We start from the raw sequence: 15,035 nt of genomic DNA, 5'->3' as shown, positions 1-15,035 counted from the left end.
TTTCAAATGTAACTGAAGTGTACTACTTAATATTTTTTTCAAAATTTATTTAGATTCCAACAGACATTATTGTCAATACATTTTATTTTGCATAACAAACATCACCAGCTGCGGAGTTCATGTTGCAATACAAGTTGTACTTCATTTTGTAGGCAACATCGTTCTCAAAAAAACAAAAAACACTGGTACTAGTCAAGAGCATAAAATGTAAAAGCAAGTTTCACACTTAAAGAGTTGGTAAGAGCACACACACACACAACAGGAAAATTATAACACATTTATAAAACTAGCCAAATTCACAACATCTGAAGGATGTCACAAGCCCAATAATTAAATGCACAGCAGTTTTCTATTTTAGCATGTCTTTTCATCTTTTGACGGTACAGCAATTTTAGGTAGTCTATAAAATGCATATGACTGGATTTCAACTTTGGTATAGTTTTAAAAGCTTGTCAGACTAGATGTTGCATTTTTCTATGCCAGCTTTCCAACTGAAATGATCGAGGTTACATTTTACACATTGTACTGCACATAATCAGCTGTCAAAAGGTAAAAAGACAAACCCAATATACACAGTACTTTAAGACATGATCATGCTGCAAACATAATAAGATTTAAAAACACTAATTTGCTAGATAAATGCTTTATTTTTTTTTTTTGTAGCAAGGGACTCTGTCTTTAAAATTCCTGGCTAAGTTTTAGGTCCAATCTATTCACTCTAAGCCCTTTGTGAAATGGATAAACGAAGGCAATTTAATTTAAGAGAAGGGCATAGAAACACAACACAAGTGAAATGTTATTTGGTGTCCACTTCCTTAGTACCCAAATAAAGAGTCAAGCTGAATGGAAGATGACGAATTTGATTAGCTATGAGAAATCACCACAATTTTAGACATTACTGCCTTCTAATCATACTTCAGAATAGTCACCATTTCACCACGTTTTCAAGCATGCAGACCACGTCAACTCTGAGGAAAACCATAATTGTAATCCTGCACACTATCAATAACACAAACTGATTATAAAACATTTTGTTTCCCAATTGAACACAAGTATTCCCTTCCAAATACGTTACACGTTAAGAAAATTGCGAGTGATGGTACTGAAATGCAGCCATTAAGACACTTTAAAATAAATCTATGGTATGTATTGGTTCCCGCAGTTAAATGTGCATGCATTGTATGTCAATTTCCAATATTTAAAACATGCCATCTATCTGCAACCAATGGGATTTCGTCCTTGTACCATAGATGGGATGCATCTATAGAGGTAGATGGTATTTGCGCCAAGGTCTGTTAGTGCATTTTCTCCAACCATGATGTATACCAACTGATTCAAAAAATTTAACACGCAGGTAAAATAGGCAAGCAGTTCTAACTGTATTATGACGTGATCCTACATAGCGATTATGTTATGGTGCTGAAAGAGTGCGGTGTTGTGTCTGGCTATAGTTACGATTAAACATCGACAGTGCAGAGAGGTTCACTTCCTGGTTGGGCAGATTCCATGATGGTCATCTTGGGTTTCTTTCTAGTTTCCTCCTATAGCAACAAGGCTTTTTTTCAGTGAACATTCTTACACTCAAAAGGTTTAGATTTGTATCATACACTAACCTATAAGACTAAGTCAGTAGTTGTGATTTAAAGGAATGTAACCAAGTGATAGAGTTGAAAAATGCATGAGTTTTCTCTATTGGTGTTCTCTAGAATGGCATTTGAGTTCCTTACCCTTTGTGCAGCAAGTTTCCTCATCTCCTCTTGCAGTTTGTTCAAGATATGAAGGTTTGGTTTGTTCTTTTTGGCAAACTGCTGCAGCTCAATCACACTTTTGTCAGAGCTTTCCTGCATGGTCAACAGATGCATCCAAATATATTTAAAAGGCAACATTACCTCTACAATATAGTTGGCAGCCACTCGAAAACGACAGAGCTGCCCTTTTAACTCAAAACACTGTTTTTGCCATATTGATAGACGTCGTTCGGAAATATTAGGGATTGCTGAAAACAAAACCTACCTTTTTGACCATCTTATTACTCTCTCGGCCATACATTCGCAACAGTGAGCCCCAGTTCTTCACATGAGGATGAAGCATTTGCAGGATCTTCTGAGATGCCAATTGCTTGCCAACTCTCTTGTTCTTGCCTGGTTATAGTGACAAAAAAAGCCACATAAAATGTGTCATTATTTTCCTCTTCAAAATTTTATTCAATGCACGTTTGGGTGGAAAAAAAATTGCATCAACTTACACCAACCACGCACAGTATGCTTCCCACAAGTCATCACATATTCACTCTTCTGATTCTTCCCGGGTATCACCTCAAACTTAATGCTTGTATCTCCCATTCCATGATTTCTAAAAAGGTAAAAAAAGTTCAAAATAAGTTAATAACAGTCGATTGCTTGAGCACAGTAGCCAAACAAGAAATCATGGATTCTTCTAAAATTCACCATGCAATACTGACTTGACTCAGCAACACCATAACACAGTTTTTTTTTGTAAACAATTAATGGACCTGCTTAAGTGGTTACCACATTACCTTTTAAGGCACTCATGAAGGATCTGATAAGGTGAAAGAAGCCCTGCTTTGTTGGTCAGCTCATATACTCTTGAGTCTTCTATACTGATATGGTTAAAATACTGTGGGGTAGAAAAGTCAACGTTAGTGTTACTTGTCATTGTCTTAATCAGAGATATTCACACGTTGCTTGCAGTCTGCAACTCGCATCACCTCGAGTTCGTCAGCCTCAACTGGCTTTTCGTCAGCGGTCTGCTTCACAAAGTCAGGTATAAGGATTTCCAGTGTGGCTCGTGCTGTAGTAGTACACATAATTTTGTCAGGATAAGTTTAACCGAAGCAGAATGTTGTCTCACGAGTGTTACACTACTTATGTCATATGTAAATTATCATATGTCACATTAACCATCGCATAAAGTGTTCAGTTATTTATATTACCAGCTTTATTCTTGGCAAGTTTTTTACTGCTAGCGGTCCCTGTGCCGTAGGTGACTCCGTCAATAATGACAGACGCACCAAAGGGTTCACTTGGATTCTCTGGAATGGACAAAAATACATTTACATTTTTAATTTCAACTCAAGATGTTAAAAAAGTGAATTCTGTATCCAGGTTTAACTTACCACATTCAAAAAAGTTGTAAACAGGTCGAACCTTTAGGACACGCTGCATATATTCGTGCAAGATGCAAACTTCAGACTTCCCATTGGGATTGATGACAAATTCTGGTAAGTATGAAAAGTATCAATATACAATCTTACAATTTGCCCAAAAGAGAACATGTATAACAGACATTTTCATCATTAACATATTTTTTGTTCAGTTCAAGTTTAAAGAATACAAAGTAGTCCTATCTCTACTTACAGATGCAACATTGTATTTTACCTTTCTTAGTAGGGGCATCTTGGACGGACAGTGTAATGAGTTTCTGGTTGGCAGGAAGGATTGGTCGCTCCGATTCTGCCTGTTTCCTCTTCATGTCTCTGTTAAATTGCCTCCGCTCAGCCCAGGTGCGAAACTTCTTGACCGTCACTTGTTCAAAGTCAAAGCACTTTTCCAAGTATAAGCGGAAATCTTCAAGTTCTGTCAAACATTTATAACGTTAACACTGTGATTTCAGTAAAACTTGCATTAAAAAAAAAGATCTTACCAATGGACTCATCCTTGCAAACTTCCACTTTGGCCCTAACTTGTCCGAGGGCCCCTTGAGCAATGTCGAATGGTTTTACTTCTTTAATGGGCTGACTGTGGTTGGTCACGTCTTCACTTGCTAAGCCGCCATCGGTAGCATTGCTGGCTAGCATGCTATCAAGTACCTCAGCTGAATTCTCCGAGTTCTCTACAGGCTCTTCACCATTTGCCACATTGGTGGGATGAACAGGAGACTTTTGTGCTTGAAGATGGAGCTCACCATTCAATTCCTTCTCCTCATTTTCCTTCATCTTCTTATAGTGTAAGCAGGGGATGCTGCTAGTAGGAGGGTCATGTTTCTATGTAGACGACAATGAGGAACAAAAGGTGAGAAAAAATAGCTGAGAGATCAAACCAAGTACAAGTTTCACGGTTGTTGGACATTCCAATAGACGTCAACAACCGTAAACTTCAAAACAAATTCACCTAGTATTAATACAACAGAAAGACGCAGAGTCAAAATATGTAAGAATGTGATGACTCTTACTCTGATGCTCCCAGTTCCAAGGAAGTATGGCCGAGACCATGTGACTACTCTGGTCTCTCTGTGCAAGTAGACTGGAATGCCTGAGTTATGGAATGTCATGATCCATCCATCTGGAAGTGGCTCAGTAGGTGGACGTCCTCGGCCTTGCATACACATTAACACACAGAACTCATTAAATAACGTAACTTTACTCAAGAACATAGTGGTCCCATTTTTTTGATTTTGCATATTCAGAGCAATATTCTTCTACTGCATTATCTTAAGTGTATATAAGCACAAAACATCTAGACTTTGAGATACCGTGACATAATATGCATAGTCTTCTCATACTTTCCCCTTAGCATGATCTCTATGTGTGTACATATGTTACAGTAGTTGGTAAAAATAAGTATCTTACTTTTCAAGACCGTTTTAATTTTGGTCATCATGGGTTGAACACCTTCATCCGAGTGGTGATCACTTTCCCCACCATATTTGTCATCTGATGGCCGCATCTTTTTTGGGACCGGCATTCCCTCTTCTAGAAGAGCGTCAACGTCGTTATCAAATTCCTCCTGTGAACGTAGGTGAAATTAGGGTTAAAAATAATTTTAGATTTTACAAAATGATTTTTGAACTAAAAACAGAAAAATTGATTGAAAAATGACAAACATTGATTTAAAACCAGAAAAATCAAGAAATTCAATATACATCTATACTCTTCATTTGAATTTGATCCTATAACAGAAAGTCGGCACTCATGATTTACTTTCCCGGGCCACAAAAAAATGATGCCGTGGGCCAGATTTGGCCCCCGGGCCGCCTCTTTGACACCTGTGATCTAGACTACTGTTACTATTGAGTTGCCATATTTTTAAATGGATGTCAGTGGGAGAACATACCTTGAAAAGAAGTTAGACATTTTATAGTAGTAATTAGGGACAAAGACATAAGGTGAGAGGACAGACTTACCTCAAAGCCGTAAACCATGGACTCATCGTAGGTTTGCTCCCGTTGAACTATGGCCTCCGACTTAAAGCCACCATTTTCTCCATCATCATTTGCCATTAAATTCTCACAGAGGTCATCTAACTCATCCAGGACAGCGTACTCTACTTTATTTTCAGTCTCCATTTCAACCTCTTCAACCCTACCTGCTCTTGCTCTTCCTGAACTACCGTCAACAACTTCCTGATCACTCGAAGAGAAATTAAACTCACCATTCAAATGCTCTAACCCATCATCACTGTCTTGCCCTTCGCCTGTATACAAAACCTTCCGATCTTTACTACAGCTACTTTCCGTGAAACTAACACGGACCTGAACATCTCTGAGTAGCTTGAGATCTGGTCGGAACGTGGTTGAAAGGGGAGCGTGACGAGCTGTTCGGGGACACAACGAGGTGGAGTAACTAGCCTCGTTCGTGGGTTGGCTACAGAAAGCTAGTGTACTAATACTGAGGGGCTCTTTTGCTTCCCCATCCCCTGGGACGCATATGTATCCATCACCACCAGAGCTAACGTCCATTACCTCTGCGTCACTGGACGTTTGCAGGGGAGGTGGTGGAGGTGCTCTGCCCTCATCTCTGCCAAAATCATTAGGTGGCTCCAAAGGGAGAGGTGGTAAAATATCCTCAAGATCCATTTATTTTTTTTGGTAAAAAAAAAATATAATTTAGAATCCAAACGTTTAAAACTACTCTTGGTTCTTATTTAAAAAGTAAGATGCATGCAGAAGCACATGACAGAATAGCACACGTATCAGATGGTTATGCTAAGCTGGCTACATTGTTCTTTTCATTAATGTAGACAGCTTTCAGAATCACTGTCTCAATTATTGGAAATCACAATGCATTCAGCCTAATGTGGGATCAAGACAATGATCACATCTTCCTGCAGATTCCTCTGGCAACTAGGAAAAACAATTAACAGTGAGAGCATTATCAGAAAATTGTTCACGGCCAGAGTTTTTTTTTTTAAATTCCATGCCACAAATAGTAGCTACTAGTCAATTAAAATGACAGAAAACATTACACCGGGTCGCAGATTTTCAGAACAGAAGGGCCCTGTTAGCATTAGCATCAATCCCAAGTGTCGAAAAACGGACAAGCGAGCTATACCCTGAATCGCATACAGTCAACGCATTAACGCCGACGCATTTAATGCTTATAGGATCTTGCATGAATACTCACCAGTACATATAGTTTAACTGTCTGGTCCCTCACTATCTATTTAATTTTCAAACATTAATTTGTAGCCCCGCCATCTTGAGGACGTGCACATAACCGCATTTCAACAGGAGGCCCCGCCTTTCAATGCCGGCTTGCCAATGATTGGTCTATTACGCTGTCAATCAAAGCCACTCCTTGTCCAATACATACATTTGTTTACATGGTATGGGAACGAGCGCTCCCCTCTATACATTTTTAATACACTAGAGGGCAGCATATTCTTGAGTGGGTTTTTAAAACACCATTCACACAGTAAATCGTTCAATTTGAAATACTCAAAATAAAAATTTCAACTTCATTTACTTTTCTTGAAGCCAGTTTTATTTTCCTAAGCCTTCACTCTTCATCTGCTGGAATATAGCAACATATTTTAGTCATCATCGGATGCTTCAGTCAGCTGTTTCTACTGCATCACATTTTGCAATATTAAAAAAAAATCATAAAACACCATCTTTGGCAATCTGATAAATAACAATCAAAGAACATTTTTGTGATTATAAAAAAAACGCATTAAATGTCTTTCACAGCTCTGAAGTCGAGTTGAACAACTCCAATGTAGTTGCCGTGGTGATGGGGCTAAGAAACCAAATGATGATGATTTGGCGATGTGTGAAGTGGGGCTCTGAGGCACACAGCCACTTTTCATCATCATGTCTTCATGTCTGCAGCTTAAACTGGAAATAACTGGTAGTCCAGTTGTTTGTGTCACAATTGGGCATGGTTCGCTCGGTAAAGGTCACATTCCCCTCCACATCAATCAAGATAATTGTATTGGTCCTGAAAGAACAAATAGTATAAAAATGCAAATACAGCTAAGAGAGAAACTGGGCAAAGGATACTCAGTTCATTTGTGAGAGCCAGCTGAGCCCCTAGCAAGGGTAGAAGTATAGAAGTAACTAACCTTGTGCCATAATCAGGGGCGCGAACACATACGGCTGACATAGCTTGGATCATGGACTTGGTGTAACCGTCACCTTGGCTCTCTTGAACAGGATCAGGCGCATTCCTATTAAAACCCCAAATACAATTGTTTGCGACTGGCAAATTCCACAATGAAAAGGCTAAATAATTTCCTGCTAACGGCATTCTATAGCTCATGAATAACACTTCTGTTATGCAGCATGGATGCTAGTTAATAAGGCCCAAGTGGCGACAACACCAGAAGAAAAAAAATGGTTTTATAAAGATTTCAAGTGTGTTCATTTGTATGTGTATAACTTTTTTTTGCACCTACAGTTCTTCGTTGTTAAGTACACTCAGCAGTTCTTGCACTAACCCATCACAGGATAGTGATTGGTTGTTGACAATGCTGGTAAAGTGTCGCTTGCCTTGAAGCAGTTTTTTCCATGGAGTGTCCAGTAGGGAATTACTCAAGCTGTAGATCCCTGTATAATAGCACATGCAACATAGTATATATTAAAAAAAATGTTGTACATTGTAACATCATTGCAGTTATCATATCAAATAGAGGCAGACAGTAAATATTAAAACCACTTTGTAATAAGTATTCATCAGGGGTAGGGAACCTATGGCTAGGGAGCCATATATGGCTCTTTTGATGAGTATAGGGTTAGGGTTATTGCTCTCTTCGTCAAAAAAGGTTCCCGACCCCTTGGTATACAGCATTTAAAAAGTACACACACGCACAAGCAAAACAGACCTGGCTTGAGATGGATGGGTTCATTGTTGCCTCTGTTTCCATAGTAACACACATGATCCTGCTTGGCTCTACATTGGATAACATAAAAGGGAATTTTTTTAATCACTGTTGGTTTAATTCTACACAGTGACAGAACAGATATACTTTCAATGAAAGTAAATGTATCAATAATATTCATCCTTTTTCTGTTTTTAGAATACATATTGCCAAAAACAAATATACCTCGATTTTCATTTAAAAGTGAGAGTGACATAAATTTGGATTAGAAATTAACCTTGTTGGAGAGTGAGATGAAATGTTGTGATGTCTAAAACTCCTCAAGCAGAAGCCACCTCAGATATTACAGAAATATGTAAAAATGTAATAGCAGTAAGCTAGCCCTAGTGTAGTTTTACAGAAGAGCAGTGACCATCAATGATTAAATCACAAGTGTGTAAGGCACATAACGTATATTACTAAATCAAGGATTTAATGGTTTAACAAGCACGACAACCAAAATTTACAGATTAGTCATCGTCAGATTAAAAAACACTGTTCATTTGGGGTTGAGATGAGTACCGTATTTTCACGACTATAAGGCGCACTTAAGTCTTAAATTTTCTCCAAAATAGACAGTGCGCTTTATAATCCAGTGCGCCTTATATATGGAAAAAAATGTCATTCATTGAGGGTGCGCCTTATAATGTGGTGCGCCTTATAGTCGTGAAAATACGGTACTTGTATATCACAGAGCAGTGTCCAAACAACTTTGAAGGTAAACAATTATAGAACCTGCCAGGAAATATCTTACTCACTTGAACTCTGCGGTGAGAAGGTTGAAGCCGTTATATAAGTGACTTTCTGTTGAGACCTTCTTAAGGTAAGAGTAGCAGTCCAAGTCTTTGTCTATGAGGTAGTTGGAAACAAGGAATCCTGTGGAGTGGTAATGACATATTGTAATTGTATTATTAGAATAAATGAGACAATAAACAAATGGGTGACTTTTTAAAAATGACCTCGCCCTTGTGCATCTGGGTTGGGCCGGCCTTCCATGTAGTTGGTAATTGCAGCAAGTTTCCCATTCTTGTTGATCCCCAACCATGATCCTCCTTCTTTGCCATATTCCAGATCTAGACCTGATTTGTGCAATAAGAGTCCAAATATCTCAATTAAAATACAGATATATTTAAAATCTGTCAATGATAGCAGATTGGTCAAAAACAGAGTTGTATTTCCTTGCTAAGAATGGCTTATAGTCAGTACTAAAGCATGCAAAAATGCAAATGCGCAGAAATATAGTACTTAAATTTGTAGTTGGTTTAATATTTTGAGAGCAGCTGCACTTGTGTAAATCCCTTGATCAATAATTCACTTTTAATAGTATTAAGTTAGTATTAAGAGTAGTAATCTTCCTGCAATCATAAACACAGTACTATGTACCATATAAACCAAGGGTATCAACTTGATTTCACATGGGCAGGACTATTTTAGATATAATATATATTTTCTTAAATAAATGGATTAAAATAACTGGATTAAAAGCTCTCAATATTCATTTTTTTATAGATCTAAGACAATTTTTATTTGAGCTTTTTTAAAAATATATTTTTAGATTTTACAAAATGATTTTTGAACTAAAAACCCAGGAAAAAATGTTTAAAAAATTACAATTATCGACTTAAAGGGGGGTAAATTAGGAAATTTAATATACATATATATCTATCATTTTAATTTGATCCTAAAACAGAAAGTTGGCACTCATGATTTACTTTTCCGGGCAACACAAAATGATGCGGCGGGCCATATTTGGCCCCCGGGCCGCCACTTTGACACACGTGATATAAACGAATGAATGTGCTTTTGCAGCAGAACATCAAGTGACTTTCCACGTCAATAAAGGGTGTTATTTATTTAAGACGACTACTTTTCTTGGTGATCAATAAAAGCAGGCCACTTAAACTGACAGTGACCAGTAGAGCCAAATGATCTCCCTGCTCTAAGGGTAGAAGGGAAAGATAACCCAATCCCACTGGGAGCCATATTTTACGGCACTTCTCATCTCATCATGCTACGTATTCTTCAAGCCCTCTGCGAGTCCCACAGAGAAAGCATTGCCTTTTATTCTTGTCACATTGAATAAAAGCAGACATCAATTAAAGACCCACGCTTGAAGTCTTGACCTGTCCGTCTATTACACAGAAGAGAAGAGAAGGGAGATGAACAAGGTTGCTATCTCTGCATTTCCTTCTCCAGGAGAAAGGAAAAAAAAGCATGATTGATTTCTCCCTTGGGAGGCTAAAATGTGTATTGAGCATTAGTCCATTGAATATAGTTTAATTCAGAAAGTATGGTCCTTTGATAAAGTGGAGAGTCAGATTTTGGGGTGCAAAAAGATAATTTGTATGAGTTTATTTCTGATTAAAATATATGTAGTAAATAAAAATCTGCTGAGATTGTAGAATCATGATGTCATAATTGGAAACTAGCTCAAGGCTAATCTCAAGTACAGTGTTTAACATAACAGATATTTCATTAAAATTAACCTACCCTATTTTCACGACTATAAGGTGCACTGGATTATAAGGCACACCTTCAATGAATGACATATTTTAAAACTTTTTTTCATACATAAGGCGCACCGGATTATAAGGTGCACTGTATTATAAGGTGCACTGTATTATAAGGCGCACTGTCTATTTTGGAGAAAATTTAAGACTTTTAAGTGTGCCTTATAGTCGTGAAAATACGGTATGTCCTCCACTAAACAATAATCACCACAACTCTATTGAATATACAAAACCATAAAATCCGTAATGTCCCCTGGATGTAGCCTGGTAGTTTAAAAATAATTGATTGGTGAGTGATTTATTACTTCAAATATGTTATGACTTACCACTGAGAACATCAGTATTGGTCCCCCAAAAGTCAGCAGCCTTCGATGGTCTGTTGTAGTACTCATCTCTATTTGCAGCCAAAATTAGCCTTTTGGAGGGAGCGGTAATCTCGTTAGAATGTCTTCTAATTCAAGCATCCATTTATTTCACATCAAAAATGCGTACTCAACTTGTAAATATGCATTAGTGTTCTTCTCATTTCAGGCAGCAGTGCTATTATTAAACTGAGAGTGTATTTAAAATAAATGTTATGCAACGCAATGGCAATTGTATCATTTGAATGACTCTCAAAGACATTCATTATACACCGCAGCTTGACACGAATAGACACACAAATGACATTATTATTCTCTTTTTAACAATGATTGCTATCCATTATAATTTCCCCTATAATTTTAAATAGGCATACTACGTGGCAAAAACTAGAAATAAAAAGCTGAGTGAATAATCATAATAAAAGTTCATTTACTCCCAATGGATGTTTTAATCAACTCGCAACTACAGAAAAAGTCAGCAATCTTTTTTTATTTTTATTTTTTTTAACCAAAGAGCTACTTCACGATACTAGTACTATAATTATTATTTCTTTAATCCTAGCACTAAAACACCATAGCTCCCCCTATCACACAGGGATAGGGAGCCTATGGCTCGGGAGCCACATATGGCTCTTTTGATGGGCGTATGTAGCTCTCCGCTAAACTGTGAGCTAAAATATGGAAACCGCTGGTGACAGAGCGGAGATATTGCGTCAATGGTTCATGAGTGGTCAGCTTTTCTGTAAAAGGGGGCCCACAGGCTGTTTATATGGTGGTTGGGGGGCACTATTCGGCCCACCGACACAACAAGAGTGACTGAATGAGAGCGCAAACAGGACAAATAATACAAAATGGAAGGTTATATACTGTCTATCCTGTACTGAAAAGTACAGTGAAATAATATAGAATATTTTTGAAAACTGTTGAACTGGATTGACCTCCCTGCGCTATACTGCATTGGAGCCCCTAATTAATCCTTGGATGACAGGGAGGCATATATCTTGCTGAAAAGAAAGAGCTCAGCCCCAACTGATGGATATTAGAGGTCAGCCTTGGAGCCTTAAGGGCTAATCATGATGGCTTGTTGGTGCTGCACCAAACACATTTTAATGATGTCAATCGCAAGATCAAGTGTTATCAGACCCGATGGGCAAATCATATTTGAGTGGAGATGAACATAGAAATTGCCTGCTGCATTATGGGGGAAAGGGAGGAGTTTTTTCTCGTCTAAATATAGGGGTGGAGGGTGAAAGATTGTGACATCATCAAATAATCAGTTTCTGAAAAATGTTCAGGCCATATTTGTGCTGGACACAGTATGAATTATCTTATTTTATTTTCTTCATTCAGAGGGGGTGAATATTAATGCAGTTTTATTTCACATCAAGTATTAATTACCATATTTTAGTATAGTCTTCCCTCTTCACTTATCGCAAATCCACATTTTTTTCCTGCAATTTATGATTAATAAACAAATATTTTTTGAAAAATCATTTAAAAAATTGCAATTTTTCGATTATCCCAGCCATGACTGGTCTACATTAACTGCGGTATTTGAGGAATTACTGTAAATGTCACATTTTTAGCAGTGAGAGAGAAAAATAACATTTCCCAGTTAAGTATTGTGACTCATAGTCCAAAAAAATATAGATATTTTTTTGTTCGGTTGTTAAAATACATTTGCAAGGTTATCATATACCAAAGGTCGGGAAAAAAAAAAGTGTGACTATGACTATCCAGTATAAGAAATATCAATATTTTCTTTTCCTGGTTGCTTGCCCTACAATAAGTCAAGGGTTTTTGTCAAGTTTGAATGTGTACTTTATAATATTTGAATACCAGCAGACTTTACTAACTGCACATTGATGCTGGTGCATTTACTATTCTAAATATAGCACTGCAGTTACGGAATGAGGACAAACTATGTTTCACCTTTCCTCGGGTTGATGTCTGAGTCACTGCACAAACACCTCTGATCTGATCTCCTTAGGCAGGGTCAGAATCCCAAAGACAAGGACAGAGATGGACTTTGTCCAGGTGGGACGTTGGCTCTCATCCTTTGGGACATTTAAATAAAGGCTGGCTTCACATCATACCCTAACCCGTACAGATGGCTCATTTTGCAGTAGTGGACGCCCTTGCATTATTCACTAAAAAGGTCAGGTTTACCTTCTACATTAGATGATAAGAACAGTGGCGAGAATACATAACGATAGAGTTGTGACTGCAGACTAGATCACTTGTCAAGCTAGGATTCAAGGACTTGGAAAAAAATGGTGCCTTTGACAAAAATAATTAATTACATTGAAATTTGATGTCTCATTAAGTATATGATGTTTCATATGTTAAATAACTATATGGGAGTATATTTCTGAGATGAATGAGGCAATTAAGGTTTTGGCTACAATACAAAAAAATAATATTCACTATATAGGCAAAATTTATAGTAAAAAGTATGACATTATTAGTAATTTACTTGATCTTTTAATTGTCAAATTGAAATTGGAATCAAACATAAAATTACTAAAAAGTACCATTATGTTCACTGATTTTGTGACTCAAATTGAGCATCACATTAAACGGTATTATTAGATGGACGTAAACAGATAACTGTTGATGAATAAGCACCAAAACTTGACAAGAATTGAATTAATGACAATTTCTTGGAGCTAAAAATGAAAAAAAAAAGGTTAAGTTCTGATTGGAAGACTATGATTATGTTTTTTGGTCATACCAAATAGCTTGGCTTGCAATGATATGTACAGCAAAATTGAACTTTCTTTCCACAGAGATTGCCAAGAAGGTTATCACAAACAAATTGATTAATTTACCTGTAGGCACTTTTTGATGCAGGCCGCGGATCAAATTTGATGAAAATGATACACATGGATTTATAGAGATGGGTGACGGGCTTCTAACCTGTCCACTTGTAGAATCAAAAAATGCTCATATCTGTCAAAAAGAAGACAATAACAACAGTTAAGGAAACAGTATTTAGGCTCTATAGTTCTTTAGTAAATCACTAGTCCTTACAGTACAAATACAAATCCACTTTTGATCTAAAATACAAGAAATATATAGCGATAACCTTAGTTTATACTTGGCCAGGTGTCAATATTCATTGCTATTCATTTTACAACAAATAATACCTAGCTAACGTTAGCAAACATACCTTTTACTTAGGAAAATAAAGTTAGTTTTAGTATATTGATCTCTTGTGCAAGGGAAGAATAGTAGATCGTTACCTACCTGTTATCTTTATGAGTGTGTCCTGGAGCAAAGTTACTTTCCTATTTACACTTCCCATCGCTTAAGATAGTTTAGCATCGTGTACACAGTTGGTAACTCGATTTATATACTATTACGTCCCTCTTTTTGGCCCGAATCAGACCTATTGTATCCAAAGATATCATCCGTTTAGGCGTCCGTACTCCGCCTGTCTTTTCTGTCAATGTACATAAACTAAACGCATATTTTGCCGCAATCCTCTGTTGACTTCGATTGGCTAGTTCAGCATCAGCTGTACCGTGAAACTTTACATATCCGGTTCTTGTCATTGCCAAAATAAAAGAGACAATATTGAAGCAATCTGAATTTGCAGAAAAATAGAAATGTACGTACTTAAGTATACTTCGACACAACGTTTTTGGTCGGGAGTGGATATGTTCTCTTTTGTCTGTGTTGATTTTAAATAACATACAATATACATGCATTGATTTTCTGTAACACTTTTTCTCATGAGGATTACCGGGGGTGCTGGAGGCTATGCCGGCACATTATGGGAGTAGGTGCATGCTCAATTATTTTCTATCCTCAAAATCACCTGAATCAAATAATTATCAAAGGAGGTCTGCCCAGAAACTTGATAACGACAGGTGTGTTGTAGAAGGGATATAGTATGGAGAACTGACTAGAAAGGTGCGTTCAAGGACCGGGTGGGTGACCCCTGGTTAAACTATAGTCTAAAAGACTACCATTTTTTTATATCTTCATTTTGTTGGCCACTTTCATTGAAAAAAACGACTCACTTCACATAATAGTTTTTTTTTTTTTTACATTAAAAATGT

The 15,035-nt window shown here is 37.2% G+C and overlaps 2 protein-coding genes across 4 annotated transcripts; both read right to left on the bottom strand.

Annotated features, from left to right (window-relative positions):
- Positions 1-66: 66 nt before the first annotated feature.
- Positions 67-6,498, bottom strand: LOC144215514 (microprocessor complex subunit DGCR8-like). Of its 2 annotated transcripts, XM_077744498.1 has the most exons (14): positions 6,362-6,498; positions 5,143-6,081; positions 4,589-4,745; positions 4,192-4,334; positions 3,664-4,003; positions 3,399-3,596; positions 3,137-3,238; positions 2,954-3,052; positions 2,729-2,811; positions 2,537-2,637; positions 2,246-2,352; positions 2,014-2,141; positions 1,728-1,841; positions 67-1,541 (listed from the first exon to the last, which is right to left on the bottom strand). In XM_077744498.1, the coding sequence occupies exons 2-14, from the start codon at positions 5,812-5,814 to the stop codon at positions 1,458-1,460; spliced, it is 2,328 nt and encodes a 775-aa protein (XP_077600624.1). In that variant the 5' UTR covers positions 5,815-6,081; positions 6,362-6,498; the 3' UTR covers positions 67-1,457. The 2 variants fall into 2 exon arrangements, with proteins under 2 accessions (XP_077600624.1, XP_077600625.1); XM_077744499.1 differs by lacking the exon at positions 5,143-6,081 and having other exon boundaries at positions 6,362-6,471.
- A 200-nt stretch (positions 6,499-6,698) lies between these two features.
- On the bottom strand, positions 6,699-14,453 carry LOC144215613 (transport and Golgi organization 2 homolog). Of its 2 annotated transcripts, none has more exons than XM_077744664.1 (9): positions 14,214-14,453; positions 13,800-13,920; positions 10,933-11,021; positions 9,056-9,175; positions 8,855-8,972; positions 8,061-8,128; positions 7,635-7,785; positions 7,302-7,406; positions 6,699-7,177 (listed from the first exon to the last, which is right to left on the bottom strand). In XM_077744664.1, the coding sequence occupies exons 2-9, from the start codon at positions 13,853-13,855 to the stop codon at positions 7,057-7,059; spliced, it is 828 nt and encodes a 275-aa protein (XP_077600790.1). In that variant the 5' UTR covers positions 13,856-13,920; positions 14,214-14,453; the 3' UTR covers positions 6,699-7,056. The 2 variants fall into 2 exon arrangements, with proteins under 2 accessions (XP_077600790.1, XP_077600789.1); XM_077744663.1 differs by having other exon boundaries at positions 14,218-14,452.
- Positions 14,454-15,035: the final 582 nt, after the last annotated feature.

The sequence above is a fragment of the Stigmatopora nigra genome, chromosome 22 (genome assembly GCF_051989575.1).
Source record: "Stigmatopora nigra isolate UIUO_SnigA chromosome 22, RoL_Snig_1.1, whole genome shotgun sequence".
NCBI lineage: Eukaryota > Metazoa > Chordata > Actinopteri > Syngnathiformes > Syngnathidae > Stigmatopora > Stigmatopora nigra.
This window is presented reverse-complemented; position numbering and strand designations above follow the sequence as displayed.